The sequence below is a fragment of the Corylus avellana genome, chromosome ca1 (genome assembly GCF_901000735.1).
Source record: "Corylus avellana chromosome ca1, CavTom2PMs-1.0".
NCBI classification, from domain to species: domain Eukaryota; kingdom Viridiplantae; phylum Streptophyta; class Magnoliopsida; order Fagales; family Betulaceae; genus Corylus; species Corylus avellana.
Genome location: NC_081541.1, coordinates 45,791,181 through 45,800,974, shown reverse-complemented (window position 1 = coordinate 45,800,974; position 9,794 = coordinate 45,791,181). Strand labels below are relative to the sequence as shown.

The following is a 9,794-nucleotide window of genomic DNA, read 5'->3' as shown; positions in this document are numbered from 1 at the left end:
ACGTGCAGCGACGACGCGGCAAGGACCACTTTCGCGAAAGAAAAGGACACCCTCTTCTGCGCTGTCTTCCTAAATTTCCACCAGATGCTTCATTGTCTGTCAAGAAAAAGTCCTTCTCCTTTACTTTCAATTCAAGGAAATTTGCACTTACCAACCAAAAAAAAAAAATTCAAGGAAATTTACTCCTGTCCACTAATCTCTCCCACTCTCCTCTTTCGAACAAATATCAACAATTTTTTTTTTAAAAAAAAAATTATTATTAAATTTGAGATAATTTTTATTTATTTATGATTTTAAAAGTCTAAGTTACATTTATAAATATTCTAGTCCTCCTAGCATTACTCCAATTACCTTTTTATCTGAAAATTTTATTTTTGGCTGCTTTCAAATCACCCTAAAGGTTGGGTGGGACTTGGGGTGGCCGAAATATCTTGTAGTCAAAAAGAGACATCCCTAATGGCCATTTAAGTAAGCTTGAGGTAGCCGAACTATCTTAGTTGTAAAAGAGAGACATCCCAATTTCTTAAAGGGCTTTCTGGTAGGTAATATATTTGAGACAATATTTTTTATGAAATAAATCAGTATATTTTAAGAAAATACAAACAGATGTAAATTTGACTCATTGCCACTATGTTGTTACCATGAAGAGAGGTGTGGTTTCATGACCACACATGGCCTATTGTGGTGGTCACAATAAATTAGAGGTGATTGTGTAGCCATCCTTCTTATCATTCACTAACAATGACAATTAGGAGTGGGCAAAACCTGCATAACCCCAAACTACCTACACCTCCCCCAAACCCTTTGGGGGTGTCTCGGCTGGGGGTGGGCACGGGTCGGGGCGGGGCGGGTATCAACCTTTTTCCCACCTGCCTCGCACCCTAAGGGTTTTGGAAATTCCAACCCGTCACCCACAAAAAATTACAATATCCGTGCGGGTTTGGGTATTGCGAGGCGGGTTGAATAGGCGCGGGTTTCGCAGTGCGGGTCGGGAAAGAATCCAAAACATCAAAATTTTCTCTTCCACGCTCCGAAGGATTTTCTCAACAAGCAAACATATCGAGGGAAAGAAGGAGAAGAAGAGAAGAAAATCAGAGGGAAAGAAGGAGAAAAAGAGAAGAAAATCAAATGGAAAGGAGAGAAAATTTAACTAATCAATCACGACTTACCTCATAATTCATGAGAACCTAATAATCAAAGGGAAAGAACCATAATTCCATCTTTCTATTTCTCACCGTAAATTCATTTCTCTCTTTCTCTTCTTTATCTCTCTTTCTCACTGATTCTCCCTCCATTTCACTCTAAGCCCAACTCCCTCTCTTTCAATCCCGACTCCTTCTCAATCTCACTGTCTTTTCGTCTCCGAGCTCTCTGGATGTCGACAGAAAGAGCATGGGTGGGAGCTAGGTGAGTGAAAGCTGCGTGGAGGGGGAAAGAAGGAGAAGAAGAAGAAGAAAACCAGAGGGAAAGAAGGAGAAAATTCTTTCTTGTTGGAGCCAGGAGGCGTGATGCGGTTGCTGAGTGAGATGAGAGAAAATAGGGAGAGGTAAGAGATATTTTGGGTTTTTAGCGTTAGGTTACTAATGGGTGGGTAGAATCGAGGCGTGGCTGATGCGGTTGCTGAGTGAGATGAGAGAAAATAGGGAGAGGTAAGAGATATTTTGGGTTTTTAGCGTTAGGTTACTAATGGGTGGGTAGAATCGAGGCGTGGCTGGTACCCACAGGGAAAAAATGTCTAAACCTGCTACCCGCCTCGCCACGCACGGGTTAGGAGAAATTTTACCCAAACCAGCAAAAATACACATAAAACCCAGGCAGGGCGGGGTGGGGCCGGTTTGCAGGTTGGGCGGGTTTTTGCCCAGCCCTAATCTCGGCCACCCCATGGCCAAAGAAGGTGGCTACGGCCACCCAGTTTTTTTTTTTTTTTTTTTTTTTTTTTTTTTCTTTTCTCTAATTTTGGACTTGTTAATTAGGGGCATTTTTGGAATTCCATCAAAAAATATGGTGCAATTTTGAAAATCAAAGATAAAAAAATAAAAAACTAAAAAAAAATGCACTTGCATTGCCACATATGCGAAATTTTCGATTAAATTAGACGGAAATGGTTAACAGATGAGTCACATTGCAAGTTTTTTATATTTTGTTGGAATACATTGTCAATTTTTAAACATTAAAGACTAAATTGAAATAAGAGGTGAAAATTAGAGATTTAGAGGGGTAAAGACATAAAGTATATTTTCTCCTATTTTTTTATGTTTTGAATGATTTGTTAAAAAATGTGTAAAAAATAAAAAAAAAAACTCGCAAATAGAGTTAGCAAGCAGTAGTTAAACTTAAAAGTTTCCCTTCGAAAATATATCACAAATTTTAGTGATTAATCTATAGTAATGCTAGGAAGAGGATACAATTTTCTTGAATCGTCCTAATTCTAAATGTAATATTATTAAATTTTAATTTATTAATAATTTTAAATGTAAACACATTTGAGATGAAACAAGAACACTCTAATGTCCTTATAACAATCTATCTATCTATCTATCTGTCATATATGTTACAAAGGTATCAATCTGAATCCAACTTTACTCTCTCTATATATATCCATTTTATGCAACGAGCCAACGAATCAAACATATCTCTCTCTCTGGTCTCTATCTCTCTCCTCTTGCCTCTCTCCGAAAAGCCTCTGGGATCCTCCGCCACTCGATGTAATGCTCAACCAGTCCACATTACATCCGAAACATGTTTTCCGAAATCGTTTTCTACGACTCTGATTCTAACACTTTTCTTTGGTTTCTCTTTTTGTTGTGTTCAATTTTTTTTTTTTTGTCTTAGATCTCCGTGACCGCGCGTGTGTGTTGGGTTTTGCCGAATGTCGAAGCCAGGAGCTTTGGATCTCGCGTCAGGTCTGGGTGGGAAGATCGAGAAGAGTGAAGTCCTCTCCGCCGTCGAACAGTATGATGTTTCACTCACTCTTTGTCTCTCCAGGGTTGTGCTTGTGGAGCTTCTAACTAATCTGTTTCTTTGTCTTTCTGAATGAATCTTCAGTCTTATGTTTGATATAACATGTCCTCAAAAAACCCAAAAGGTTTTACGGTAGATGTAAAATAAAATGTGGGATTTTCTATATTACGCCAAACTTTAGTGTCTTTTTTTTTTTTTTTTTTTTTTTTTTTTTTCTCTCTCTCTCTCTCTCTAAAATTATGATTTAGCTCCAATCTCTGTTTCACTGTTTTTTTACCTGAAAGATGATTTGGGTTGATTAAGCAACAAGAATGAAACTAATCCGGATTATATCAGAAGCCAAGTTCATAATGGTGTTTAAGTATTACTCTGGTTTTGATTTGGGTTGAATATTTCGGGCGCCCAGTTGATAATTACAGTGAATTTAAGGTTTTTATTTTGTGGGACACTGTGTTGGTGATGACGGTGGATCTGATACAAATACTTTTTCTTTTATTTTACCGTTTCTGTAAGGGAATGTTGGGTTGCAGAGGTGGACCCTAAGGTTAATGCATTGCATTGATTGCGAATGTACTGTTGGTGAAAATGGGACTGCTATATCCACCAAGTTCCTCCTGACAATAATTATCCTTGTGGTACTTTCAACCTGTGAAGTGACCAAGGGGTGCCCCCTGGTTTTAATAGTTTTTGATTGTGAAGTGGCAAGAAATTTATGTAGCTCGCTATATAATTTGTTTGGTGTTGATTGAGTTGGTGAGAGAGTTGGTAATAAGTTGTGTGGTCAAGTGACATTTTGGATGGAGGTTAGCTCCTTTATGTACAATGTAGTGTATTTGGAGAGAGCAGAATGCACGGACCTTTCAAGGATATTTTTTTTAAAAAAATATTGGTGAGTTTAAAAAAGCACGCCCACGGTGAGTGTTGAACCCACAACATAGCGCAGTAAGTTTGATGGCGTTCTGGGAAAGTTTAGAAAAAGAATATCTAGCTAGGAATTTTCTTCTACCACTGACTCGAAATGGGGTGTCGTTCCCCTTTTTGTTTTGGCTGTTTACCAGGCTTATTTAGACAAGCTTTTGATGAAATCCGAATTTATGGAAATTTGTGCTTTATTGGATATAAAAAGTTGGAGATTTCGTGGCTGCTAGAGGTTTGAATTGTTTTTGTGAGGTTTGATTTCCATTTCCTTTCCTTTCCTTTTCTTCATTTTCAACTGTACAGTGACAATAGAAGTTCAAGCTCTGTTGTTTTACAGAATATGAAATTCTGGCAAGGGTACCAATAATCTTAAATAAATATACATGTTACCCCGACTTAAAATAGAGACAGATATTTCATCCAGTGTATACTGCATTGATTCTAAAGTTAGAATGCTATGCAACTGAAGTTTCTGCATAATAGCGGATAAACAAGTTGCACGCCATAACCTGGTTACTGGAATGAAAGTACAAGAACCACAACCACCTTAAGAAAACATGACAAACCACTAACTTCTTTTGGAGCTGTTATGGAATTAGATGTGAAGCCAAATTCATCTAGTATTCCAGACATGAATTGCTTAAGATTCCAGAATCTACTATATTTTCCACCATGTTGAACTAATGAGGTTTGGGATATTATTCATAGTCGACAAAGTGGGGGGAAGTGCACTAATGCTGTTGCTTGAGGTCTGTTATGAAGTTATTTTAATGTTGGTATGCTATGTTTTCTAATATCTTTATTCTCTATTATTAAAGAATTGTGTGTACATGGCCAGCTCTTTTACTGTCCTTCAATTTTGTAGGAGTAATTGATTACATTTGAGAACATTAAGCTTCTTATGCTTGTAAATGTTAGCATTTCTAGAAAAGCTTTGTTGATACCTTGGTGTGGCATACCTGATGATGTGACTTTCTGTCCTCGATTTATTGTTGGCATGGTTGGTTTTTGTGGTAAAAGTTTTTGTTTGGCGATTCAGGTATGAGAAGTATCATGGCTTTTATGGTGGTGATGAGGAAGAGAGAAAAGCTAACTACTCTGACATGGTGAGTGCTGTTCTCTTTTTAGCAATCTTTTTAATTGAGAATTAAGATTGTCGTGTTTAAAGAATTAACTGCCAATCAACAGAATGTCCATGTGATGGCAGTGTTACTGTCTTTGGAATTTACTATAATAATATGTTTGGCGTTTGGTTTCTAAATCATGTTATAATGTATTCTAGGAAATCTGTTCCTCTTTATTTCATGGTCAGGATTTAAAATTGGTGCGTCTATTGTATACATGATGTCAATGTTGGCACATCTTTTTAAAAAATTAAATAATGTGGCATCATGTATACTATTAGATGTACAAACTTTATGAGGTAGATTGGAAAAGCCTTGAACTATATGTTGAACCTTGTACGAACCAGCAACTTGAATTAGCCTTGTACGAGCCAGCAACTTGAATTATTTGTAAAGTTATTTTTGTTTATGAGGTTTTTTCTATATTGGCAAGGTTGGCCTTCTTATACTTGATCTTTTTTCCATCTTATTTGTTGTTCTATTGGTTGAAATGAGGAATAACCTGGAAATTTTCCCTTTGGATGCCAGATCTACTAGATGTCTGAAGAATAAAATTGAACTGTCTCTTGTGGATTTCAGGTTAATAAATACTATGATCTTGCTACTAGCTTTTATGAGTTTGGCTGGGGGGAGTCTTTCCATTTTGCGCCCAGGTAGCCTTTGAAGAAATGCAGTATAATTCCTTTTGGTGTACATTGCTGATTATATCTAATCATGTGCATATTTTTGTTCCTAAAGATGGAAAGGTGAGTCTCTTCGAGAGAGCATCAAGCGACATGAGCACTTCCTTGCTCTACAACTAGGCCTGAAGCCTGGACAGAAGGTTTGTTCCCTTAGTAGAACATGGGGAAACTGACAATTTAGAGATTTACTAGTTGAATTTTGATGTTTTTGTTTGACATAATAGGTATTGGACGTTGGATGTGGAATTGGAGGACCGCTAAGAGAAATTTCTAGATTCAGGTGAATGGCCTTTTTTGTTTGGGGAATCCTGTTCTAACTGGGAAAGTTTTGGGATTTATTGAGCGTTTAATCTCTTCCACCCCCTCCCCCACCCCTCCCATCCATTTTCTCTCCTTTTGATTTCTACCATTGATTAAACAATAGTGCCATGGAGGTCATGCTTTCAACTTGTTTGTAGTTTTCATTATATTCTAGGTACACTCACAGTAGATATGTTTGTGCTTTGTGGTTCTGGATAAATATTGAAAGTATTATTGAATTGCTAAAGTAATAATGATATCAATTAGATTTTTGAGAAAGAGAAAACAGAAGTGCTTAATAGTTGCTAGGATTGTATTTTATATTCCGTCTATAAATTGTCAACATTTACCTTTGAAAAAGCTTTGATAATAAATTTTTGGACTGATCCTATTTTTGCTTATGTTATAACTACTTGTGCTGGTATTTGGTTTAATTTAGAAGGTTTTGAAGTTTCTATATTTATTGAACTTTCTCTTGAGGAAGGACTCTTTAGTTATGTATGCAATGGTGATTTGTTACAGCTCAGCATCAGTTACGGGGTTGAACAACAATGAATATCAGATCACAAGGGGAAAGGTATATAGTGGTCTCTCACTCAGTGATATAAAATCAAACGCATTTAGAACGATCATTATTACCTCTTGTTTTTGTGTTTTGATTTAGTTGTTAGGAAAAACCTGAGCAGTGGTTGTGGGCTTTTTGTTTCTTTTTAACTTTTTGTCTTTAGCCCATAGTATTGGTTTTATAAGGATTTTTCGCAGTTAGCTTATAACGACTGAAGTGCTAAAATATCAAAATAGCAATGTCACATGCAAGCTTCTGTCGCTCCACAGGAACTAAACCGCATTGCTGGAGTGGACAAAACCTGCGATTTTGTGAAGGTTGGTTATATTGCAGACCAAGAGACTTGGAAACAAACCTTTTATGTTACTACAAAAGGGTTTTTGTTGATAGATGCCTGATTAATATTGATTCTTGATGACGCAGGCTGACTTCATGAAAATGTCATTTCCTGACAATACTTTTGATGCAGTATATGCAATTGAAGCTACTTGTCATGCACCAGACGCAGTATGTATTCAAAATCAAATTCCACTTTTTAGTGTATTTTTCTTTTTTTTTCTCTTCGGTTCATATTGGTTTAACCTTTGCTTCTGATCTGGATAGTATGGATGCTACAAAGAAATATACAGAGTACTAAAGCCTGGCCAATTTTTTGCTGCATATGAGTGGTGCATGACTGATTCTTTTGATCCCAATAACCGAGAACATCAAAAAATAAAGGTAAGATATGCTTGAATTAAGCATGATTATTTTATCGTTTCAATGTAACAAAGTTTCATTGGTGTAGGCAGAAATCGAGATTGGTGATGGCCTTCCTGACATCAGGTTGACAGGAAAATGCCTTGAAGCTCTCAAACAAGCAGGTTTTGAGGTGACCTCAAGTTACAAGTTATTGTTCTTTTTTCTGAATCTCTTTTTGTTTTTGGCACAATTTTCAACTTATTTGTTTATTCTGCACAAAGGTCATATGGGAGAAAGATCTTGCTGTGGACTCACCTCTCCCTTGGTACTTGCCTTTGGATAAAAGTCACTTCTCACTGAGTAGTTTCCGTCTAACTGCTGCTGGGCGTTTCATTACAAAAAACATGGTAAGATTTGTTTCATTGAAATGCTTCCTTGGTTTTGTTAGCTCCTGCCTCTACAACACTCTTTGGAAAAGCCATGCTTTTGGGTTGAATGGTTTTGCGGCTTTTAGATTATCAAGAATTCATACTTGTTCAACTCTAGAAAGGCAGTTGATTAGAGCTGAGTTTTCATTTTGGCAGGTGAGGGCCCTTGAATTTGTGGGACTTGCCCCAAAGGGAAGTCAACGTGTTCAAAACTTTCTAGAGCAGGCTGCAGAAGGGCTAGTTGAAGGTGGAAAGTGAGTGTTCCCTCTGTAATACTTAATTCTCTTTGCGCTCATTTGAGAACTAAATCTGCTAAATCTTTGATATATCATTCCTGAGCAACATAAAGGTAGTAATTATACTTCATATATGAGCCTCAAACCTGAAATAATGGGCCTTCTCTTTTTAGTATTAGAATAGGGAAAGTTGTAGCCTCATGCAGAATCCACCATTACATGGGATCCATCTATGTAGAGTTTCTCTATTCCAGTAATTAGTGCAAGTGGGTGATTTTGAACTGGTCCTTATTCTCTAATTCCACCCACTCTTACAATGACAAGTGAAAAGAAATGGGTAAATAAAAAAGAGAGCCTTTGAAATTCTTTCCTAATCACAGTTTTTTTCTTTCTCACATAATTATATTACTGTCTTTCAGGAAAGAGATTTTCACACCAATGTATTTCTTCTTGGCCCAGAAGCCGCTTTCAGTCAATCAGTGACATCTCAATGTAAACTAATTAACCTGATATCATAGTCATGGAATCTTCCCTGAGATGCTGATGGGTTGAAATGTATGTTAGGATTGGGTTTTTACCATGCTAGTTTGTGATCTTGGTTGCCAATTGAAAGTTGTTTTGTCTGTGTTTAGTTTCCTCTGGGTTCATTTGTTCTCCTCCTTTGGCTTGAGCACTGTTATAGCCTTCTTACATTGGGATTTTGGCTCTTTTAATTTATCTAATGAATAAATTTCCTCTCTGCCTTGGCTGGGATTTGTGTGCATGTTTCTTTGTTAGCTTTTTTCTTCTTAATTTAATGTTATGGGAAGAAAATGACTCATAGATTATGCCTTTTCTGGGTCCCTCCATCTATAAGATACATCATTATTTACCCATGTACCCTATTTTCCCTAATTAAATTTTCTAAAACTTATACAACCCTCTCTTGGAACTAGTTTTTCTTTCACTAAACTGGATTGGAATAATTTTCTCCAATCTAATCTATTAAACTAATATCAGTAATCGTCTCCTTTAAGGATAGATATCAGCGGCCTTTGATTTTATTTTTTATTTTTTTGAAGTACAAACTAATCTAAAGCTTAATAGGATGGAGTAAAATGAGTATATAGTATATAGTACTACTCCCCCAATTTAATTCAAGAGCAATTTTATCATTTGTCTTGCTGGGTTATTTTCTTAAGTCTTAGACTACCTTACCAAACACAATTGAATTATATTGGCACTTAATACAAGGTAGACCGTTTCAGCCCTATTTTATCTTGCTTTTTTATCTGTTCCAGCCTACCCATTATGACGCAGCACCAAACTGGGAGTTTTATGAGACAGATGTGAATTAGTTGTCTTCAGCCCATTCATTGTCGGACATTTTTTTTATTATTTTTTTCTTTTAAATTGGGATTAAAGTTTTTTTTTTTTTTTTTAATTATGTCTATTAAATTAACATTTATTTTTAAAGCCTGTAATTCACATACTTATATATCAATTTAAATAAAAACTTTTGTCATTCATTGTTAATTAATTAGTTTGCTCAAATATCCTAAATAAAATTTAGGAAAAATTTCATTTTTCCCTCTCCAATGTCATCCTCAAAGTTTTGAAGTTTACAATGTGAATGTCCAATGTATTAGCCGCTTTCGATCACTCATTACTGTCGGTTCAAGACTTATTTCGGACTTGGTATCAAAGCCGAAGGTCTTGGGATCAACCATGACTCCGTCAATTCACCCCAAATTTAAATTAAATATTCCACGTGTTGGGCTTCACCTATTAAAAGAGAGTTTGAGCTTACACGTGAGGAGGAGTGTTAAAGTAATGATCAAGTGATTAAATTTACATCTTCCTATCAGCTTAAGTTTTTAGGAAAACTGGTAGTTTAACTTTCTTTTTTGCTAACCCAA

General features: G+C 36.3%; 1 protein-coding gene across 1 annotated transcript; it reads left to right on the top strand.

Annotated features, from left to right (window-relative positions):
• The first annotated feature begins 2,592 nt into the window (after nucleotides 1–2,592).
• LOC132167241 (cycloartenol-C-24-methyltransferase) lies at nucleotides 2,593–8,635 on the top strand. The gene is made up of 14 exons (XM_059578149.1): nucleotides 2,593–2,705; nucleotides 2,833–2,952; nucleotides 4,919–4,985; nucleotides 5,583–5,656; nucleotides 5,742–5,826; nucleotides 5,911–5,966; nucleotides 6,509–6,563; nucleotides 6,821–6,868; nucleotides 6,975–7,058; nucleotides 7,155–7,271; nucleotides 7,339–7,422; nucleotides 7,514–7,639; nucleotides 7,817–7,914; nucleotides 8,316–8,635. Exons 2-14 carry the CDS (start codon nucleotides 2,870–2,872, stop codon nucleotides 8,377–8,379), a joined length of 1,041 nt encoding a protein of 346 aa, XP_059434132.1. The 5' UTR covers nucleotides 2,593–2,705; nucleotides 2,833–2,869; the 3' UTR covers nucleotides 8,380–8,635.
• Nucleotides 8,636–9,794: the final 1,159 nt, after the last annotated feature.

What these genes read in the sequence shown, in the direction of transcription:
- LOC132167241 (XM_059578149.1), top strand. Translation starts at nt 2,870, where the DNA reads ATGTCGAAGCCAGGAGCTTTGGATCTCGCGTCAGGTCTGGGTGGGAAG. An exon ending in AAACCTGCGATTTTGTGAAG is followed by an intron (nt 6,869 to 6,974) that starts GTTGGTTATATT and finishes TTGATGACGCAG; the next exon opens with GCTGACTTCATGAAAATGTC. An exon ending in GTTTCATTACAAAAAACATG is followed by an intron (nt 7,640 to 7,816) that starts GTAAGATTTGTT and finishes TCATTTTGGCAG; the next exon opens with GTGAGGGCCCTTGAATTTGT.